Source organism: Crocuta crocuta, unplaced genomic scaffold (assembly GCF_008692635.1).
Source record: "Crocuta crocuta isolate KB4526 unplaced genomic scaffold, BGI_CrCroc_1.0 scaffold694, whole genome shotgun sequence".
Lineage (NCBI taxonomy): Eukaryota > Metazoa > Chordata > Mammalia > Carnivora > Hyaenidae > Crocuta > Crocuta crocuta.
Genome location: NW_027527933.1, coordinates 905470 through 929690, shown reverse-complemented (window position 1 = coordinate 929690; position 24221 = coordinate 905470). Strand labels below are relative to the sequence as shown.

Here is a 24221-nt window from a genome sequence, read left to right as displayed (position 1 = left end):
GCGTCCCCTCCAAGGATTCCTCCCCCAGTTCCCAGCGTGGATGGGGGAGCCCGCATGAGCTGCTGCCCACCGCTGCATCGGTGGGGAACCAGGTAAGCAGAGGGCGGGACCTCAGAAGGACAAGAGTCCCATTTGCACTGCCAAATTTGTAACCCAGGTAACAAGAGTTTGCTCCTTGGTATGTCACAGATAGAAACTACATCAGGTGGAGTTGTTGCACAAAGTAAGAGGATCATGGGGAGTGACTTCCAAAACCTGACCCTCTGAGCAAGGGTAAATGGCTTCCTTTGTTTAGGAATAGGATGAATATTTAGATAGGGAAGCCTTGTCTGCCACAGCTCACACGCACACTCTCTCCCTCTCTCAGAGCGCACTTTCACCTTAGTAAACTTTCCCACTGTGTTGGGTCTGTCCTTGAGTTCTTTCTTGTGATGAGACCAAGAACCTTTGACGACATCTTTGGGATGGGCTCTGGGTTGAGGACCCATGGCCCAGGATCTCCCCAGTTTACCCAGCAACACTTTCTACATACCCCACATTAATTTCCCCTGTTTTTAACATCTTATGTTAGTGTGGTACATTTGTCCCAATTAACAAGCCAATAAAGCCCATATTTTCTCATATTTCCTCAGTTTTTCTGTAATTTTTTTTTTCTGTTCTAGGTTCCTTTCTAGGTACTGCACTACATTTAGTAGTCCTATCTGCTTAAGATCCTCATGGTTATGATCACTTTTAAAACTCATCACTTCCTAGTTAATTTCCTTCCTTTTACTCATATCTCAGTTTCTAGGCTATTTATCTTCAGTATGGTACAAATGCTATATAATGGTATGTCATTACACATTTCTTCCCAACTCTGTTCAGTGACATCATGTTGGTAGTTTGAAATTGGCCGTGGCAGGAGTATTTATGCCTCCGAAATTGGCAACTACAAGTCAGGGGCTTTTGTTTTTTTTTTTTAATTTTTGTTTATTTTTTTTGAGAGCCTGTTACTAGATATTTTCCTCAATTGGTACTACCTCTATGTGGCCATTCTCTTTTTAGGAGCCAACAGAACATAGGAAGGCATTTTATTCACGGGTGTACAGAGTATTTGAAGGCAGGTAAATCCAGAAGCTATAGGAGAGGCAAGATCATTTATGACTCCTCTCTCTTTCGTTATTTCTCAGTTGTGTCTGCACGTGTGTCTATGCTTCTGTAAGAACAGCAGAAAATGAACAAATCCCAGGTGAGTTTTTTTTTAGTATTATTATTTTTTTTTTTACAAATAGTTTATTGTCAAATTAGTTTCCACGTAACATCTGTTTTTTAAATTATTATTTCCTACTTTATTTACATTAGATCCTCTGAATAAGGTATAACCATTAAAATGTAAACATAGAAATAGGTACCTGTCAAGTTTGGAGGGCATAGGGAGTAGCAGGTTAGTAGCAGAGCTAAGGAGGTGTGGCAGTGACCTTCAAGTGCTTGAAGTTATCTATGCTGAACTCTACATTTATCTCGGATAGCAGTAGCAAACATTATTATAGGTACTGCAGTGAAAATAAGATTAAGCCATAATAATTCTTAATGGAACATAAAGACTGTCCTGAAATTGAAGTCTGAGAACATGGTAGAAAGAGAGGACATGTTGCCAAAGCATAACTGGTTTAGATTATCAAGAGAGCATTATACTCAGATCTAAACAGTGAGCTGGTCATGTTCTGCTCAAATTTAAGATAAAACCTCCTAGTATCTTGAGAAGTCATGGATGGGCAGAATAAACAATTTACTGTAACTCTTGAGAATGGTTTTGGTTTTTGTTTATATTTTCCTGTGCTGTTTTTTTCAGCAGGAAGTTCAAATTCTATTACCTGGAAAATACTCCTGTACATTATGTTTCCATCTTACACCATTGCATGCAATTTTGGTTCTTTCCCACCACCTGCCTGTGTTTGTTCTGGTGACAGTCACGAGTGAATGTGATCTTATTGCTTGGCAACATTTCTTCTTTTCCAGTAAAGCATTTAATATTTTAAATTTCAATCTAAGCACTACTTTAGTTGCATCTCACAAATTTTCAAAAGTTGTGTTTTCATCTTGATTCCATGTAAAGTTTCTCTATTTTCTTTGAAGCTTTTATTCAACCCCTGGGTTATGTAGAGTTGTGTTTAATTCCCAAATAGCTGGAGATACCCAGGTGTTTCTGTTACGGGTTTCTAGTTTGGCCAACAAACATAATCTGTATGATTTCCTTCCTTGTCAATTGTTTGAGATTTGTTTTATGGCCCAGGAAACAGTCTATTTTGGTGACTCTCCCATTTGCACTTAAAAACAAAGTATATTCTACAGTTGTGGGTTGGCATGTTTGGTAAATGTCACTTAGATTTAGTTAAATGATGGTGTTGTTTAGGTCTTCTGAAGTCTTTCCAATGACCTCTTCCATTAATCACTGAGAGAAATATTGAAATCTCCAACTATATTAATTTTTGTCTGTTTTTCCTTTCAGTCTTACCAGTTTTTACCTCATATATCAAGCTCCCTTGATAGGTGCATAGGAGCACCTTTATCATTAATGTAATGTGCCTATTTATCTTTGATAATACCTCATATAGTCTGTTTTGTCTGATATTAACATAGCTACTCCAGTGTCTTTGGATTATTGTTTGTATTGTTTTTCTCCGTTTATCTGTAATGTATGTATTTTTATAGGTAAAGTTGAGTTTCTTGTAGACAGTATGTAATTGATCTTGTTTTTGTTTGTTTTTGTTTTGTTTTGTTTTTTTATCCAATCTGACAATCTCTTTACCTGGTATGATCAGAACATCCACATTTAAAAATCGATTATTAACATGGTATATTAAAATCTTCCATTTTTGTTAGCTATTTTTCTATTCTGTTCTTTATTTGTCTTTGTCTTTTTCTTTTCTTGAATTTTAGTTGAGTGTTTTTTATTATTCCATTCTATCCTTACTATTAACTTATTATTTATACCTCTTTTTTTAACTTTTAAAATAGCCAAGGACTTGTTGGGATGAGCACTTGGTGCTATATGGAAACCAACTTGACAATAAACTGAAATTAAAAAATTAAAATAAAATAAAATAGCCAAGGACTTACAACACACATTTTTAATTAATCAGAGCTTTCCTTTGAATATTAAACCACATGATGCATAGTATAATGACCATACAATAGTATATTTCCAAGGTCTTCCTTCCTGTGCTTTGTGTTATTTTTTACTTTACTTTAACATATTTTTGTTTACTTAAACATACGCTATGTACACATAATACAATACAGCTATTTTTGCTTTAGACAGTTATGTTTAGAATAAGGATTAGCAGCCTACAGCACGTGGGTGAAATTCAGCTTCCTGCCTGCTTTCACAAATTAAGTTTCCAGGGAACACAGCCACAAGCATTATTTGATGTGTTGTCTGGGTCTACCTTCACAATACAGTCTAGTTTACTTTCTAGGTCATTACAGGAAAAGTTTTCCCACCTTTGTTTAGAGCACTTAAAAATTGTGGAGGGAGGAATTAACTTAAATTTTCCCTTATTTATTCCATTTCCATTTTTATCATTATATATAGATTCAAGTTTCACTGATGACATATTCCTTTGACATTTCTTGTAGAAGAGTTCTGCTGGTAAAGAATTCCTTAAATTTTTATTTTTCTGGGAAAGTATTCTTCATTTTTGAAGATCTTTTCATTAAATATAGAATTCTTGGTTGACAGTTACTTTGTGTTTTTTTTAATTTAAAAATTTTTTAAACTTTTAATTGAAGTATTGTTGACGTATAATAAATATTAAATAAGTTTCAGGTATAAGACAGTGATGTTCATCCCCGTAGTGAATTACAGTATTGTTGACTACATTCCTTAGCTGTACTTTTCATCCTCACACCTTATTTATGTTATAAATGTAAGTTTGTACTTCCTAATCTCCTTCACCAACTTCACCCGTTCCCCACCCCCCCGGTTTGTTTTCCATGTTTATGGGTCTGTTTCTCTCTTTTGTTGTTGTTATGAGTCTTTCTTTTTTTCTGTTGTTTGCTTGTTTTTTTTAGATTCTACATGTAAGTCAAACATAAATGAAATTATATGGTATTTATCTTTCCCTGTTCAATTTCACTTAGTATAATACTCTCTAGGTTCAACCATGTTGTCACAAAAATGCAAGCTCTGATTCTTTTTTGTGGCTGAGTAATATTCCAGTGTGTATGTATACTGAATCTTTATCCATTCATTTATCAGTAGACACTACTGTTGCTTCCATATCTTGGCTATTGTAAATAAACACAGGGGTGCACATATCTTCTTGAAGTAGTGTTTTTTCTTTGGGGGAGTAATTCTATTACTGGGTTATATAGTATTTCTATTTTTAATTTTTTGAAGAACTTATAGATTGCTTTGCATAGTATGAAAAACATAGTGGCAGCAACACTTTCTCACCATTCTGTCCACTTTTTGATTGGCATATTTAGGGTTTTTCTTACATGTTTATGAATGCTTTATATATTTTGGATATTAACCCCTTATCAGACATGTCATTTGCAAATATTTTCTCCCATTCATTTGGTTGCCTTTTCATCTTGATGGTTTCCTTCACTGTGCAAACGCTTTTCAGTTTGATGTATTCCTGTTTATTTTTGCTTTTATTTCCCTTGCATGAGGAGATTGATCCAGAAAAGTATTGCTAAAGTTGATATCTGAGATATTATTGCCTATATTTTCTTTTCGGAGTTTTATGGTTTCAAGTTTTACTTTTGGGTCTTTTTTGAGATTATTTTTGTCTATAGTGGTCCAATTTCATTCTTTTGCACATAGCTGCCCAATTTTCCCAGCACCATTTATTGAAGCAAATGTCTTCCTATTGTGTATTCTTGCCTCCATTGTCATAGGTGAAGTATTTGTATGTACATATATGTATGTATGTATACACACATGCACGCACACATATAGGTTTATCTCTGGGCTCACAGTTCTGTTCCATTGACCTATGCATGTATATTTGCAGCAGTATCATACTGTTTTGGTGTGTGGGGTTAGCTCCCCACCTCCCCAGAGCTTGAGTCACTTTGGAGAGGAACTTTCCCTACTGAGGCTGCCCTCCAGGTTGGTGGGCTGGGAGCGGTTTTGGAGGAGCACCTTCCAGGGTGGGTTGATGGTGCATGTCTTTAGGGGAGCACTGGGTGGGGCACATTGTGATAGAAAGGTAGATGGAGAGTTTGTACTGGCTTGTGTAAGCATCTGGCCAGGCTCTGGGAGGACAAGAAAAATAGTGCCCTCTAGCTCCCTTGTTTTTGGAGAAAGCTTCTGCAGATCCCTGCCCTTCCTGCACACATCCTAAAATTAGTCCATGAATTTTCAGATATACCCCCAGGTGATTTTCAAATGGCTGCTTTTGTGCTGTGATTACAACAACAATGATTTTCTTCTCACTCATTAGGCATGTCACTTTGCTTTGTTCTATGGCTCCTGGTGAAATTGTGTCTTTATTCCTTGTCTTGTAGTGTTTCATTGTCCCTTGACTGCACTCAGGATTCTCATTCTTCTCTCTCTCTTTAGATATTGTGTGTCTTTATGCTTTGGGGAAGCATTTATGCTACTTGGTATTCTTGAGCTTCTTGGATCTTAGATTTGTTTATTAACTGTCATTAATTGGGAGAAATTTTAAGACACTATTTTTTGGGGCACCTGGGTGGCCCAGTCAATTAAATGTCCAGCTCTTGGGTTCAACCCAGGTCATGATCTCACAGTTCCATGAGTTTGAGCCCCACATTGGGTTCCGTGCTGACGGTGCAGAGCTTCCTTGAGATGCTGTCTCCCCTTCTCTCTGCCCCCCATCTTCCACTCATGCTATTACTTTCTCTCTCAAAATAAATAATCTTTAAGACACTATTTCTTAAAGTGGTTTTTTGGTCCTATTCTTGTCCCCAGCCCCCCAGGTCCCAATTATGCATATGTCAGAGCATTTTATTATATTTCACAGCTTTTTAATGTTTTGATCTCTTCCATCTTCTCTTTCAGTTTCTGTTTAGGTAATTTCTATTTACCTGTCTTCAGATTCGTTTATTCTTTTCTTAACGGTGTTAACTGCTGATCGGCCCGTTGAAGCATTTTTTTAATCTGTTAGTATATTTTTATTTCTAGATTTCCAGTTAGTTCTCTCTGGTGAAATTATCCATTTGATTTTGCATATAATATAACTGTCCTATTAGAGTCTTAAACATACTAGTTATAATTAAAATCTTGTTAGGTAGTTTCAACATCTATGTCATATCTAACTCTGGTTCTGATGGTTACTTTGTCTCTTAGTAGTATCTTGTTAGTTTCTTTTCATATGCTTTATAAATTTGCTTTTGAAATGTATAGGCAGCATGTGAGTTAACTGTTTCCGATATTACTCCCACGGCATCACAGGCTTCAAGTTTCTAGAGATAACTTATGTTTTAGGATACTGGTTTATTTACAGTTATGTCTGTTCATTTCTGAGTTTTAAGAGTTCTCTTTGCTTTCTGTCTCAGAGACAGTCTCTTTGCATGTTTTTATTTATCTCTTGTCCATCTGTCAGCAATATTCTATTGATACGTTTTACTCCAAGCTTGTTAGCTTGGTGGTGAGAAGTCGGCAGAATGTGTCCTCTTTCTGAAATCCAGCCTCAGTGTTAGGTCTGACCTGTGTGCTGTGGGAATGTGGTCTTCCTGGTTCTCTTGCCCCACCCCCCACCCCACCTGTACTTGTCGACTCAGTGCATAATCCTGCCCTTCCGCCAGGGAGAGAGTAAGTTCCAGTGGGGTTCCCAGAGAAAAAGCCTGTAAGAAGGTGCAAGTCTCAATGTCTGTGGTCTGAAGGGGTTTCACACTGCTGTGTCCGCTCACACTCAGTCTCCATTAGTAAGTATGACCCCTATTCTGGTTGAGTTCTTCTTACCTGTGGTCCAACTCAGGCAAAAACACACATTTTGATTTAGTCTCTTCCTAGATTTGGGGAACTTGGGTACTTTGCGACCGCGGCTCTCTTGTAAGTTGGAGGGGGTGGGGTGGGGGGAAGTTGTGAATTTGAAGTTAGTCTGGCTCATTTTCATTGTAGGAATGAGTGGTTTTCTTATTACTTTATATATCGTGGGGTAGAAGCTGAAGTCAACCTATGTTTTTAATGCTTTCGGTATTTTATTTATACTATATTGCTTCGTAACCATAAAGAATATTTGTCCATTATGTTTCAAACCCTACAGCTTTAACTCTTTAATTAAGCTAAGCCTAAGCCATGACACAAAACAGTTAATTTTTCTTTTCTTTTTTGACTCCACTGTACTTTTTACATATTCTAATATATTCTAGTAACACCTTATCTTCAGTTTTGGAGCGTGTCATGTTTGTATAATATTTAACTTTCTAGAGAAAAAGAACAGTGTTTTATTATTTTTAGCATTTACAACACCCAGAACATTTCAAGGCATAGGATATTAATAAAGTAGAACAAGCATGATGTTGTTTTCTTTTTTTTTTGTCTTGTATAAAATCTAACCCAAAGAAATATATTTAGTAGGCGTATTGTAAGAAATACTCAACAGTGAGCCCGGCAAGAATTAGTTCCCATATTTCTTTCCTGTGCCACCCTAATTATGACCACTTCAGACTGAACAGAAATGTGCTATTCCAGGGGTCACTGTTATTTGGGGATGTGACTGTGGACTTCTCCCGGGAGGAGTGGCAGTGCCTGGTCCCAGCACAGAGGACCCTGTACAGGGATGTGATGCTGGAGAACTACCACAACTTTGTCTCAGTGGGTAAGCAGTTTGCTCATCAAACTTTGTATAGCATCCATTCTATTTCTTAGATACCAAAATGTTTGGTCTTTTGTGGTTAATATAGTTGAGACTTTTGCTTCAGGAGTCTGAGCCGGTTAATCTCTTTGAGCACAAGGAAGAATTTGTATTCTCACATGCCATGAAAGATTTAAATGAGCCTCATCATGGTCTGGATCCAGAAACTCTACCTGCTCCCTCCTTTAGAATTACTGTGCCCATGCAGCCTTGCCCAAATTCTGTGTCATTTTTCCTTTTATAGGGTTTCTCACTAACAAGCCAGAGGTGATCTCCAAACTGGAGGAAGGGGAAGAGCCATGGACAGTAGAGGAAGAATTTCTGTACCAGAACTACCCCGGTGAGTTAGTGAGTACCGGGAGGTAAGGTTACTGAGGAAGCCAGAGGAAATTACAATCTTAGTGGTCAGTTTAGGAGTTAGACATTTCAAATGTTTTCCAAGAATCTCTTAGTGGCTCCTACTTTACAAGTAGAGAAAGGATATGCATATGATCATATTGGAAGAGAAAAGGATAATGCCTGAGAAAGAATGTAAGCTGGTTTTCTGATTATTCAAAGCTAGGGGTCCAAGGATATCATTTATGCAGCAAGTGAAGTAACACAGGGTTTTTTGTGTGTGCTAGCACAAAGCTAAAACTTAGGTACTAAGATCTACTAAAACTTGGTTCTTGAGGAGTAGGAAGGAAATAATGTTTTCACTGCTACACGTAGTAGAGTACTACTTGATGTTATATGAACAAATGGCACTAAATTAATGGGATTACAAATTCATATTTATCAGATTAACTACTGCAACAAAAGTACAGCCTTTTTAATTTTATAAGATTATATTTTTGTTTGTACCTAAAAACATTGGGAACAAGACATAAACAGTCTTATGTGCCTAAAAAACATTTCCAAATGAGTAGAAGTTTTTAATGCTAACACGAAACCTTCGGTAAATCCTACAAAGTAGAAGTAAGACATTCCCCAGTTATAGTCTGATAAGGCCAGAAATTGGTAACAAAACTATGAAGCCCAGAAGACAAACTAATTCTTTTTCTTTTGCATTTGTATTTCTTCCTTGTAAACTTCTAATATGTCTCATGTTCTTACTTTACATCAATATTAGTAAGAACTACATTCCCTCATACCTTTCTTCCTTTCAGTTCCTAATTGTCGTTGGTGAGAGGTTTTTTTGTTGTTGATGGTGGTGGTTTTGTTTGCCTTAGAACATCTCTTTTTTTCAGTAGCCTGACAAGGTAAATGTATGTCACCTCTATTACTTATTTAATGAAATTTAAATTAACTTGCCTTATGCATTATGCCTAATGACCACACTTGCCATACTGCATTATGGCCTTATTTGGGTGCTGCAATTTAATTTTATGTTGCTTATGCTCAGGCTAAACACCATTTGATCCACTCATCAAATATCACTTAAGCATACTATTATCATTCCCATGTCACACCACTCTTCATTGTGTGCTTGCCTGAGTAAATACTAAATGAACTAATGTATGAAAAGTCCTCAGAACAGTGTTTACTATATAAATAAAACATTATTTTTACTCGTATTAGGTTGAATGTCTTTATAATATAGGTTAAGTGTATCTGCTTCCAAGAAACAGACCTTGAATGTTTGAGTGAACGTAATCTCTTCTTTCTCCCAGTGCTCAGCATGTAGTGGGTCTTGCACAAGAAATAAAAGCAGACTGTTTCCTGAAATATCTATCTTTTTTCACAGCTGATGAATGATATAACAGAAAATGGCAATCATGTTACTCTCTCTTACTTTGGTATATAACCTAAAATAGACATTTGATAAACACATGTTGATTTGAATCAAGTAGAAGAAAATTTTCATGTTCTGAAAACATCATGAGGGAACTCATTCTGATTACATACATGAACCTATAATTCTGATTCATCAGGTATAAAATGGCATAGAGTCTAAACATTTGTGTTTGAAAACATTCTCCAGGTAATCTGATACACACAGCTTGTTGAAGTCTATTAATTTAAAATTATTCAGAGTGCCTGAGTGGCTCAGTCGGTTCAGTGTCTGACTTCGGCTCTGGTCATGATCTTGCAGTTTGTGAGTTTGAGCCCCATGTCAGCTGTCTGTGGTGACAGTTCAGAGCCTGATGCCTGCTTTGGATTCTGTGTCTCCCCCCCTCTGTCTGCCCCTCCCATGCTCATGCTCTGTCTCTCTCTGTCAGTAATAAATAAATGTTAAAATAAAATAAAATTACTCGGGTTCAAAGGAAATCAGAGAATCAACAACACCTCTTATGAGCAGTGGTATAAATTATGGTCTGCAGACCTATCACATGTTTTTGTAAATAAAAAAATTTTTTTGCAACACAGTCATACTCATTTGTTTACATATGGCCTTTGGCTGATTTCATGTACTAATAGCAGAACTCGATGTTGTGACAAACAGGTATGGCCTGCAAAGCCTAACATGTATACTGTTTTGCCTTTTAAGGAAGTTTGCCATCCTCTGGATTGCAGAATGAGGATAAAATTACATGAAACATTTTAAATTCAGTGTTTAATTAAGAAAAATTTGTCATACTCTCTCAAATCTAATAAGCCGTAGTTTGTAACTGGACCATTATGTGATGAACCACTAAGAAAAAAATATTCTTACTATATTGTGACTTGTTGATCACAGATATGTGTTTATAACTTAAATGTATGTGGATTATATTAGGTGAGATACAGTATGTTACAAAGCAGTGTTGTGTTAAAACAGCTGGTCTGTGTAGGAACTACATTTAGATTTAGAATAAATATAAATCTTGAAAATCTTGAAAGGAGAAAGATTTGAAAAGGAATTCTTGAAATTTTAGAAAAATATTGCTATTTTGTCATCTTTCTAGATACTGAATAGACTATATCCTAGCCTTGGCTCTGAGTGAGGGAACACACTTTGACCTTGTAGTCACGAATGAGTAATTAAATGAGACAAAGAACTGACTAAACTGGAGCAAAGGATATTGACTGGGGAGCTGTAGAATGGCAGCTGGAAAATCTGATGTGTAGGGGCACCTGGATGGCTCATTCGGTTAAGCTGACAACTTCGGCTCAGGTCATGATCTCATGGTTCATGAATTCAAGCCCTGCATCGGGCTTGCTTCTGTCAGCTCAGAGCCTGCTTCGGATCATCTGTCCCACTCCCCCGCTCACACTCTTTCTCTCAAAAATGAATAAACATCAACAACAAAAAAGAAAATCTGGTGTGAATTTAGTTGGTGTAAATTTTGTTTGCTTGAATGATGACTTGGAACAGTTTTCCATGTAGTACATGGTTCAAGCCAGTGGTGGGGTTTTTTGTTGTTGTTGTTTTTTGTTTGTTTGTTTTAGCTTGGGATAGACTTTGTTACAGTGGGTAGAAAATGTGGACAATACTTTTTAAATAGTAAATCAACATAAACATTATTCATTTTCTTGGATTTGGTTGAAAAAATATCCTTAAATTTTGATAATAAATAGAAATGTAGAAATGTGAGCTGTGAACTGTAAAGCAAAATTAAGTATTAGTATTTTGGCACAGGCAGTGCTGTTTCAAGGAAAAGTTAGTGAACATACACGCCCACATCATGGTAGGTTCACCTGCTGAGTGGCTCTCGTAGAGCCTATGAAGGCATCAAAGCCAGAACAGGATGATACATCTGATCTGTATTGGCACAAGGTTACTTGTGTTGTCATTGTTTTATACTTGCTGTTGGTTGTGGATATTCCTATGAATCATAATTGGGAGGAGAGTTAGAATGCAGTCTAGTGACTCTACTTAAACATCAGCCAATTGGCTCATTCAGAAATTCACCTTGCTATTAAAGCGTAGGAGGAAAATACAACTGGGAGGATGAAAACTTGTTTAGATGTTACTAAACCAATATAGGTTTGAGGGTATGAGGTCTACTCTGTGGTCTCCTTAATGTCTCATACTTTCCCTCTGAACACCTTTGTCTACTGGTTTTTTTTGTCACTCCAATTACTTTTCATTAGCTTCATTGGACCCATCTTATTTTCTGTGATTTTTCTCCTACCTGAATCTGTCACTCCTGTAGAATCTACCATCCTCTGTTTGCTGCTTATTGAATTTATATCTTCATTTCTATTTTAACTGTTTTATTTATAAAGGGCCAAATAATTACGTCTTTGTGTTAATAGGTTTTCTCCCTTTTTCTATATAAGTTTTCTCAAACTAGATGGGAGAAAAAGGCACTTTGATCCTATGAGACTACCAAAACCAGAAGTCAAATATGTAATAGCGCATTTGTGTCTTAATCCAATTCATCTTGAACTGTAAAATCTTATGGTCTGTTCAATATTTTCATTTCTAGAAGACAACAAAACTCATTACCTAAAAGAAAGAATCCAGGAAAACCAAGACAGATATTTGCCACAAGTTGCATTTGAGAACAAAACACTGTTCTCAGAAAAAGTTCGTGCTTTAAGAAAATCATCTAATATGAGTACAGACTTTGTCTCTTCAAGAAAAATGACCTGTAACTACAACTTACATGGAGTGAGTTTGAAAAATATTTTATTATCAATTGCTAATAATAGGAACTCTTTAAGAAAAAAGCATGACATTTTAAATGTGTATGAGAAATTACTTGATATTAAGCAGGAAAAACCTCATACTCAAGAGACTTCTAATGAAAATAATCAAAATGAGAAAGACTTTGGTCATAAGAATGATATTATTCAGCACCTAAATACTCAGACTTCAGAGGAGACTTTAAAATATAATGATGGTGGAAAATCCTTAGGAGAAAAGACCATAATAATTCCACACAGGCAAAATGACACAAGAAAGAAACTCTGTGAACATAAGGAACATGGTGGGGAAACCTGTGAGAAATCATCTCTCTTGAAATGTCATGGGGTCTGTGTGGAAATAAAACAATACAGAAGCAATCAAATTGAAAATAATTTCAGTAGGATGTTACACTTCACTCAAGTCCAGAAAAGTCAGAGAGGTGAATGTCTATTCAAATGTAATGAATGTGGGCAAACTTTCAACTACAAGTCAAACCTTACAGTGCATCAGAGAACACACACAGGAGAGAAACCCTACCAACTTAATTCACGTAGGAAGACCAGTCACAAATCAACCGTCACAGACCATCAGAGAACACATACAGGGGAGAAATTTCATAAATGTAGTGAATGTGGGAAGTCCTTTTACAAGAAGTCGTCTCTCACTCGACATGAGAGAACATATACAAGGGAGAGGCCCCATGAATGTAATGAATGTGGGAAAACTTTCTGTGAGAAGTCCGCCTTCACTCAACATCAGAGAACTCATACAGGAGAGAAACACTTTCAGTATATTGAAGGCAGTAAAACTTTCTGTTGGCAGGGAGACATAAAGGTAGGTCAGAGGGTTCACACAGGAGAGAAACGCTTTCGATGTAATGAATGTGGTAAAACTTTCCATTGGCAATCAGACATTAAGCTACATCAGAGAACTCACACAGGAGAGAAACCCTTTCAATGTAACAAATGTGGTAAAACTTTCTATCGGCAGTCAGATGTTAATGCACATCAACGAATTCACACAGGAGAGAAACGCTTTCAGTGTAATCAATGTGGCAAAACTTTCTATTGGCAGTCAGACGTTCATGCACATCAGAGAACTCACACAGGAGAGAAACCCTTTCAATGTAATCAATGTGGTAAAACTTTCCATCGGCAGGCAGATGTTAATGTTCATCAGAGAACTCATACGGGAGAGAAACGCTTTCAGTGTAATGAATGTGGAAAAACTTTCTATCGGCAGTCGGATGTTAATGCACATCAGAGAATTCACACAGGAGAGAAACCCTTTCAATGTAATCAATGTGGTAAAACTTTCTATCGGCAGGCAGACGTTAACGTGCATCAGAGAACTCACACAGGAGAGAAGCGCTTTCAGTGTAATGAATGTGGTAAAACCTTCTATCGGCAGTCAGAAGTTAATGTACATCAGAGAACTCACACAGGAGAGAAGCCCTTTCAGTGTAAGGAATGTGGTAAAACTTTCTATCGACAGTCAGATGTCAATGCACATCAGAGAATTCACACAGGAGAGAAACCTTACAAATGTAACGAATGTGCAAAATCCTTTTACGAGAAGTCATCCCTCACTCGACATGAGAGAACTCACACAGGGGAAAAACCCTATGAATGCAGTGAGTGTAGTAGAACTTTCTGCCAGAGGTCAGCCCTCACTCAACATCTGAGAACTCACACGGGAGATAGACCTTTTCATTGTATTATATGTGGGAAAACTTACCGTCATCTGTCAGCTTTTAACGTACATCGGAGAACTCACACAGGAGAGAAACCCTTTCAGTGTATTGAATGTGAGAAATCTTTTCTTACAAAGTCGACTCTTACTAATCATCAGAGAACTCACACAGGGGAAAAACCCTATGAATGTAATGAATGTGGGAAGAGTTTCCGTCATAAATCTACCCTTACTACCCATCTGAGAACTCACTCAGGAGAGAAGCCTTATAAATGTGAATGTGGAAAAACTTTCGGCCGGAAATCAGCCCTTACACATCATCAAGGAATTCACATAGGGTAGGAGCCCTATAGCAGAAATACGCTGTTTCCCCCAATACCCATTTCTCTTTTTTTTTTACGGTTACACAACTAGTGCAGATTCGCTAGCCTTCTTTCCATGCACATGAGACTATATGACCTGCACTCAAAATGTGGGCACAAATTCCAAGCCTGTAAAAGACCTCATTTGAAATTTTTCCTACTTCCATTTTTCTTTCCTTATCAAAGTGTAATGGAGATATCCTCAGGACAATTTAGGAGCTAGTCATTAGAGATTAGATTCATAACTCCTGGGCAGAATTCTGCCTTCTCTAACATCATTTTATAAGTCTTATCATAAACAAGAAATAAATTTCGTGGTTTTTTTTTTTTTCTTTTTAGCCATTATATGTTTAGGGCTTTCTGTTGCCATTGTATATCCTAGCCATGCCTTATCCCATTACCCTGTGAATCTAATGAAGGTATGATAAACCCTGTATGTCAGAGAATTCATTTAGGGAGAAACCACTCTCAATATCCTGCATTTTAATAAACCTTCGTCAACAAGCCAAACATTTTGTAAATCAGAAAGTTACAGTGGAAACCCCAAAAATGAAGGCAGTGAAATTTTCACAAAGAAGCTACATCTGATTGACCAGCAGATAATTGAGAGTAGAATAAAGTAACAACATGAAAAATGTTTCAAGATTTATATATCAGAATACATAACAAAAAAAAATTGTCAGCTTAGGAAATGAGGAAAACGTCCTCATCTAGAAATGATCTTATTCTAGAAGCGATGTTTTGGGTGCATTAATAAATAGTTTGCAAATAATATAAAACAATGTTTATTTAACGGTCTTGCTCAGCAAGAAACACATCACTTTGAGAAAGGTGCAAGTGAGTTGAGTTCTCAGAGCAGCAGCATTAAGTGTATATGAGTAGCCTCTGTGCTAGGTCAGGCTTACACACGTGACAGTGCTCCTTCACAACTATTTTCTGTATCCTTGATTTTTGTTTCAGACTCAAAATAGTTACAGTAGGAATGGTGCACCCTTACCTAAGTAACTTTTGTAACACATGCTAGAATTTCTGACACTACATACTATTGTCCTATCACATATTTACACAACATACATGTATTTTTAAAAAGCACCGAATGCATGAAATACCATGTGTCATATGTGTTTGTTACTTTTTGGTGGCGTAGATAACTCCACATAGACCTTGTGAAGAAACTATCCTTTTAGTAAATCACCCAAATAACATTTAATAAAATCAAGATTCATTTGAAATATGCAACGATTCAGAACAGTTGTTTATGATACACATATGAGTTAATTTTCAAAAGTGGTCTTGAACGTTAGTACTTCTTACACTGTACAGATTGAAAGCAAGGCCCACTGAAGACATTCCCCCCATTTTTGTGTTACGTCTAAAGAGTATGTTTATGTAAGCTTAACTGCAAAGTGCAGAATTATGTGAGCAAAGAACTCTCTGCATTTGTATTTGTTGTGGTAGAATGCCCCATTCCCCCCCTAGAATTTGCATGATTTCCACAGATAAGCTGTTCTATGCCTGTCGCTTATTATTTGAGTGACCTATGTAGTGATTTCATCTTTCTGCTTCAATTTCCTGATCTACCTCACAGATAATGAATAGTTTGGGTTGAGGTTTTTTGTTATTAGAGCCAAAGGCAGTTATGTTTAGGACTTGAACATTAGAAATAAAATAGTCATTACATGGTATGCAGTGTTTTTTTGCTTCTTGAGTTGATACAAGAAGATTCTTTTTAGAACGTTGTATTTTGTCAGGTTTGTCTTTAAACCTGAAGCAAATGTGTTTCACATATGAAACAAATGTGTTTAGATTAAACAGAATAATCTATTGACATCTTTCTGTTGTTGGTTAAATATAGTGAACTAAAAATCCAACTTTTTTTTTTTTTTTTTTTTTTGCAAATGACTAGCCAATGAATCTTTCACTTGTTCATTCATTCGCCCTTACTTCACTGTTTTGAAACCCCATTTTTTTGTATACACACCCTTTGGTGTGGCTGTTGCTTTTCTAGGCCCTGCATTCTTGTCCATGTTCTTGTCTTGCCTACTGCTGGTCCATAATCCAGATAGGCCAACCACAGGACACCACCCTCCTACCCTACACTGAAGATTTCACAGCTGCTCACTCTGCTTTCTGCCACTATGTAAAACTCATTGTGAATTTCAGTGGTTCTACTAACATTTTGTCATCTTCCACATTGTTCGTTTATTAAAACCAGCAAAATGGTTTTGAGTTATGACCATGTTTATATATGTAGTTTTGTTTTTTTTAGCATCTTATGTGCTGTTCTATTAAAATAACTTCATTCTGTTGAAAGGCATCTTGTTTCTAATTTTTCATTGTTATGAACAATACTACTTTGGACACTTTGTGTTTATGCAGACGAGCTCCATCCTCAACCCACAGTAAGTAAAAAGATTTCTGTAATACATAGTCACTACGTAGAAGGCATTGCACAACAATGAATAAAACAAGTTCTAATCTTCCCAAGATTAAATTCCAGTGAGACATGGGGCGCCTGGGTGGCTCAGTTGGTTGAGCGTCTGACTTCCCCTCAGGTCATGGTTAGTGTGTTTGAGCCCTGCATCGGGCCCTGTGCTGACCTCTCAGAGCCTGGAGCCTGCTTCTGATTCTGTGTCTTCCTCTCTCGGCCCCTCCTTGTGTCTGTGCTCTGTCTTTCCATCTCTCAAAGATAAATAAAGATTGAAAAAATAAAATAATTCTTAAAAACAAATTAAATAAATTCCAGTGAGACATAATCAAGGTTGTCAGAAGAGAGAAACCACAGCAGTGATTTCAACAGAAACAATGCAAGAAATTGTTAACTTGTACAGTTGTTATGTAGGGGTCTGAAAGTGTATACAGGGAATACTGAGATATGAAGATAGAGGTATATATATCTCAGGGAATACTGAGATATGAGATGTAGCAGGAACCTGAAAGGGAAAGATAAAAGTCAAATGTATCACTAGGATAGAAACTGTAGGCAGCAGCTTCAAGCTCTAGGCTGATAAAATGAAGGGAACAGAGTAGGCATCCCTCAGAGCTGAAGTGCAGATCTCTGAAGAAACCTGTTCCACTGTTGGGGGTATCTGAGCCCAGAGGAGGGGCCCCGCGGGTCTGGGACCCATATTGGCTGCCTGACACTGATACTTCCGATGGGGAAACACTGTAAAAGTGAATTCGGCGGCTGCCCTCAGAAGACATTACACCTGACCGGGTGAAGAAGCATTGGTAAGGTGCTAACAGCACCAGACATAGAGGGGAAGCCCACAGGAAACAGATGGGAAGACGCATGTTCCTCTTCCCTCCACCCGTGCAGCCGCCCTCCAGCATATTACTATTGGCAAAGCATGATGGCTGGCAAAACCTAAGTGTTGTTACAATGGAAGAAGTCGACTCACCCAACTTAGTCAAGCGATTCAAGTTAATATAAATAATACATTTAGTGTCCTTCGATAGTATTTAATTTGTGTACCAACTAATAGGATGCAGTTGAATGCAACCAAAAACGCATAACCTGAGTCAAAGCAGAGGGGAACATCAAACCCATGTTGAGGCGCACTCTCTAAAATAAATAACTTGAGGGGCGCCTGGTTGCTTAATCGATTAAATGTCTGACTTTGGTTCAGGTCATGATCTCACGGTTTGTGAGTTTCAGCCCCATGTTGGGCTCTGTGCTGACAGTTTAGAGCCTGGAGCCTGCTTCGGATTCTGTGTCTCCCTCTCTCTCTGCCCCTCCCCTGCTCACACTCTGTCTCTCTCAAACAGTAAAAAACTTTTTTTTTTTACTAAATGACTTGTGGTCTTCAGACATTTCATGATCATGCAAGTCAAGAAAACTGAGAAAGTGTTCCAGGTTGAAGGAGACTGAAGAAATACAAAATTACAATGCAGGATCCTGGATTAAATAATTTTCCTGTAAAGGAAATTTTTTAGAAAATGGGTGTCACTTGAATGGAGTCTGAGGATAAGATGGTAAGTATTAGTGTTAGTTACCTGATTTTGATGATTGAAATGTGATTATGTAGTCTTGTTACTAAACTATGTGGAGGTGCTAGAATATGCTGACAACCTACTCTATATAATTCAGAGAATAAAGTTATTTGCACTATTCTTGCAAATGTTTTCTGAGTTTAAAATTATTTCCAAAGACTAATGTAGTTTGTACTTGATAAGTAATAATCACCTACTCTTCACTTCTTTAACTTAGTTAATAATGTTAAGCTTCAAGTTAAAACATAGACTTGGTTAAAAATTGAACTGCTTCTAAGAATCTTCTCTAGAGGAAGCCCATGTGTTCAGGGCAGAAGAGACAGGACTATGAGCTGATTCTATGTGCTTATAATTCATACATGGGTCATTGGGTCACATTCTTTGAAACAATAAAGGTAATTGGAGGGCATTGGCAGCTGTAACTGGTAACCATGTTTACTCAGTTGATAATCTCTCAGCTCAGGCGTTTTATTCTTAGGCTGACACTAGCCGTTGAATGGGGAGGAAGAGGCATTGTGGATGTCCTGTGACAGGGAGGAAGGAGTGGCTGGGTTACCTTAGGTTAACTTCCCCTCTCTGTGCCTTCTATATAATTATACTAAATGCATGTTGTTAAACATTTACTAAGTATCAGGCCCTGTGCTGTAAGTTTTCAAATTTAACTCTTAGTAAGCCAGGGGAGTGTGAGTGAATGGCTATAGTAATTATGATAACGTGGATTAGGCAGGAAACAACATTCTTTCAATGTCATGTGGAATGTAGGAGCTAAGGGTAGAAACCTTGTAGCATCCCTATTGTGACCCGAAAACTGTAGACCCTGTAGACCATGTTGTCTAATTGTACATCTTAGTTAATTCAGACTGTTAACAAAGTCCACAGACTAGGTGGCTTATAAACAGCAGATACTTATTTCTCACGCTTCTGGAAGCCAGAAATGTAAGATCACGGCACTGGCAGATTTTTGTGTCTGGTAAGGGCCTGCTTCCTGGTTCATAGAATTCCCGTTTTCTCCCTGTGTCCTCACATGGCAGACGTGGTGAGGGATCTTTCTGGAGTGTCTTTTCTAAGGCCGCTAATCCCATTCATGAGGGCTCTGCTCCAATGACCTAATCATCCCCCAAAGGCCCCACTTCCAAATATGGCATTAGGATTAGTTCCCCACATATGATTTTTTTGGAGAGAAGGTGATATGGGGCATAAACATTCAATCTATAACGTTATTTCATTTTTATTAATTTATTTTACAAATAATACTGGAATATATGTATATATTTTAAAATTACAACTATTCCTTTTTTATTTCCTCCCCTTCCCAGCACAGGGACAGCAGTCCCAGTGCAGTGAGGGGAAGTGAAGAGGAACAGAACAGTGTGGCTGCTCCCATTATGGAGACACAGGACACTGGGGCGGTGGGGGTTAAGGAGATTATAGATAGAGAAGATGGTTGGCATGGGTGGAGATTGAATACATTGAAGGAAAGATGAAATGTATTGAAACTGACAGCCAAATTTCTCCCTGTTGAAAGTATTTACAAATATAGAAAGGCAGAAGACTAAACAGAACCCTGAGGTGTTGAATCAGAATTGGAAGTATTGGTAGGAGTTGATCATTTTAAAAATATACATACATTGATAGACATAGAAATATTTATAAGTGCATATGTCTACATATGTGTGTAGACACATGCACGTGTATATGCAAATGTACACGTGTATGTGTGTGTCCTCCATACATGTATTTCCTAGCTCTTTGTGCTGAGATTGCTTAAAAGCAAGTACAATGTTTGCCCACTTTTGGGGAGATGAATAACAAATTCTGATCAGAAATATAAAACATGCTCATTTTTGGACTTTTCACCACTCTTTAGCTCTGGAGAGGGAACTCAGGTAAGAGAGTGTTATCTTACAGGTCAAATTTTTGTTCATTGGACTGGGACTTAGGTCCATGAGAATGATTCACTTGCATAGAAACTTTATCCAGGGTGCCAAAATCTGACTCTCTAAGGATGCTCAGCTCCCTAGAAACTCAGATTGTATTTTGTATAAACTCAAATGCCACTGGGGACACAGCATGGTAGGACAGTGCAGGTATGTCCCAAAAACTTCAGTTATGCGGGGTTCTAAGGGCTCTACAGAGACAGCCAGAGATTACAGAAAGATAATGCCCATTTAGCAAATTCTGGTCCCATATCCATCCCAGCACATCCTGGGGACCTTGGGAATGCTAAGTGAACTGAGAGCTCGCACAATGGACCTGTAGTCTATAATACATGGGGATTATATACATACATATATACACACACATATATACATACGTGTGTGTGTGNTGTTTCTGAATATGGGGCACTGTTGCCTTTAATCCTTCTGGTCGGTTCGTTCCTAGGCCTTGGGCAGTTCCCTCAAACACATGCTTATCATCTCTCCAGCTTCCTGTCTGGGCTGCTCTGCCATTTGCAGTACTTAGCCCTGAAAACTTTAGCTGTTTTCATGAATGCTGTGTAATGGTGCCCCTTTACCTGGAAGAAGGCAACTTCACCTGTTTCAAGAACTTAACAAATCAAGTATAAACTCATTTTCTATGCCTTGGAATCTTTTCGGATGATCTAATGAATCATTGTAGTTTCAAACCTTTAATACCATTCTAATAGAAAAAAACCTCTAGAGTAGAATTTTGATGTGAACATGACACGTAGAATGTGAATCCCCCACCATTCTGCAAATAATAATGTAGAGGAAGATACTTTGCATAATATACATGAAATGTTGAGAAAATGAAAAAAATATTAAAATACAAGTGCCTTTTTAATGCTTCTAGATTAATGTCTTTGAAAAATGCATCCATCCTTCTTTGCAGTTATCCTGTTGTGGCAGAATAGTGGCCCCCAAATAGGTGCACATCCTAACCCTTAGAATCTGAGAATATTACCTTACCTGGCAAAGGAGACTTGGCATATGTGTTTTGGTGAAGGATCTTGAGATGAGGAGACTGTCTTGAATTATCCAAGTGGGCTCTATTTTAATCACAAGAATTCTTAAAAGGAAACGGGGGCAGGAGAAAAAATCTAATAACATAGGCAGAGGTTGCAGTGATGCAGGATGACAAAGTAAGGACAGCATTTAGAAACAGTAAAGGCAAAGAAGTGGATTCTCCCTCTCATAGAACATCCACAAGGAATGCAGGCCTAAGACCTTGATTCTAGCCATGTAACACCATTTTGGACTTCTGAATTCTGATAACGTAACATATTCAGTTTGTGTGTTTAACATATGCAGTAATTTGCTGCAGCAGCAGCAGCAGGAAATTAAAACACCTCTAAAGAGCTAATTTTGAATTATGAGGAGTATGAATTTTTCACTTCTTTAGGATAAATGGGTACATTTTTATTGAGATATAACTGACATGTTAACATTGTGTAAGTTTAAGGTGTACAGCATGTTGATTTGATACATTTATATATTGCAATGTGATTACCACCTTGGGTTTAGTTAACACTTCTATCACATCACATCATCATCATTACTTTTTTTGTAATGGAAACTATTGAGACACAGTCTCAGCACCTTCAAAGTTTATGACACAGGATTATTGTCCATAATCACCACACTGTGCATTAGATCTCCGGAGTTACACATCTACTAGCTGCTAAGTTAGTACCCTTAACATCTCTCCTGCTCCCTGAACCTCCAGCACTCGGTGACCATCATTACACGATCTGTTTTTGTGAGATAATCTTTGTTAGATTCCATATATAACTGATACCATACAGTATTTGTCTTTCCCTTTCTGGCTTATTTCACTCTCATAATACCTTCAACATCCCTTCATAGAGTTTCAAATAGACAAGATTTTCTTCTTTCTCATGGCTGAGTAGTACTGTGTTTTTTATATCTGCCACACACCTTCTTTACCCATTCATCTGTTGACACCTTGTTTACATATCTTGGCTATTGTGAATAATAATGCAGTAACATGGGAGTGCATATATCTCTTCAGTGTCCTGTTTTCATTTTTTAAAAAATTTTAACGTTTATTTTTGAGAGAGAGCGAGCGCGTGTGTACACGAGTGAGGGAGGGAGAGAGAGAGGGAGACAGAATCTGAAGCAGGCTTCAGGCTTTGAGCTGTTAGCACAGAGCCTGACATGGAGCTTGAACACACAATCGTGAGATCATGATTTGAGCAGAAGCCCGGTGCTCAATCCCCTGAGCCACCTAGGCACCCCCGGAGAATGCTTTTGTAAAATACCAATTAAAGTATATAAAAACAAAAGAGAAAAAAGTCTGTACAAATATTTGTTGAGATTCTTAGTGGAATGTTGCCACAGAATATTGGGTCTTTCAATGAAAGGAACGGTTTCCATTTCTTCAAGTAATATTAATGTCACAGAGGAAGGAATATGTTTGTGTAGACAAATAGAGAAGTTTTATTTTTTTCTTTTGAGAAATTTTCTTTTGGACTGTCGATTTTCTGATTTATCTATTTACGTTTATTGCTTTCATGATTTTGAAGAACTAGCTTGCTTGGTCCCGCCTCTGTCCCCTGGGTTTTTATTTCCTGAGAGAATCGCTGATTGTGTCAGATACTATTTTTATAAGTATTCTTTTATTGTATTGATGGAATCTATTAAATAGTATTTTATTTATTTTTTTTCTAAAGTATAGTTGACTTTATTTATTTATTTATTTTTAATGTTTTATTTATTTCTAGGAGAGAGAGAGAGAGACAGCGTGAGCAAGGGAAGGTCAGAGAGAGAGGGAGTCACAGACTGAAACAGGCTCCAGGCTCTGAGCTGGCAGTCAGCACAGAGCCCGACGCGGGGCTCGAACCCACGAACCGCGAGATCATGACCTAAGCGAAAGTCGGACGCTTAACCGACTAAGCCACCCAGGCGCCCCTATTAAATAGTATTTTAAAAAGTGAAATCGACAAGCAGGTTCTTTTCCCTGACAGCTCTGTGTCTAAATTGCATATTGGCGGCACATAGAACTCAGCTGTAATCCGCAACGGGCTCTGACTGCTTGGGTAACTAGGTCAAGCGCCCCAAACTTCCCACGTGCTGGGAAAAGACTGCATTCTCAGCCAACCTCCAACCGCTGGTCAGGGAATCTGCAGGGAAAGATACTTTCCGACTTGCTGCGCTGACAGTTCCCACTGTCTGGTTCTGCGCATGTCCGGTTCTGCGCATGCCCGGTTCCGCACATGCCTGGTTCCGCGCATGCCTAGTACCGCCTTCTGCCTCCGTGCACACCATCCCAGTTTTGTTTTGTTTTTGTTTTGTTTTGTTGCCTTCCGTTCTCCTCACTACTCGCGTCGGGGAGTTTCCCGAGCCAACGGGTCTCTGACCTGTTGTGGGGTCAGTGCTGCCTGAACGAGGGAGCGATAGGTGAGCTCGGGACGGTCGGACGAGGGCCGACGGGGGCGCCGTGCGGCGGGCGGGCGGTGCCCGAGCGTGAGGAGGAGGTCCGCGCACCGTCGGACGGCGGGATGGGGACGTCTCAGTCAGCGCTAGAGGTCGGGCAGCCCGCGTGCTCAGTCCCTGCGCGGAGCGGGCGCTGCCGTACGGGGTCCCGTTCCGGAGGCCGCAGGAGGAGGGCGTGTGCGCGTGCACGGCGTGTGCCCGGAGCCGGTGGCAACGGGACNGATACATACTGATCATTCCCTATCTTAGAGTTTCTAAGCTGACCCACAGGTAACATCCTATTGTTTCTGATAACTGTGGAGAAAGGAAGACACAGTCTTTTGGGTACAGACAGCTTTTTCTCAAGACACAAAGTCTTGGATGGTCTCTTTTTGGATCTTAACGTAGGGACATGTAGTGAATAACC

At 38.3% G+C, this 24221-nt stretch overlaps 1 protein-coding gene across 1 annotated transcript; it reads left to right on the top strand.

Moving 5' to 3' along the window:
- Nucleotides 1-2: 2 nt before the first annotated feature.
- Nucleotides 3-16670, top strand: LOC144221412 (uncharacterized). Its single transcript, XM_077751857.1, has 5 exons — nucleotides 3-92; nucleotides 1170-1228; nucleotides 7652-7778; nucleotides 8059-8154; nucleotides 12149-16670. Exons 2-5 carry the CDS (start codon nucleotides 1214-1216, stop codon nucleotides 14383-14385), a joined length of 2475 nt encoding a protein of 824 aa, XP_077607983.1. The 5' UTR covers nucleotides 3-92; nucleotides 1170-1213; the 3' UTR covers nucleotides 14386-16670.
- Nucleotides 16671-24221: the final 7551 nt, after the last annotated feature.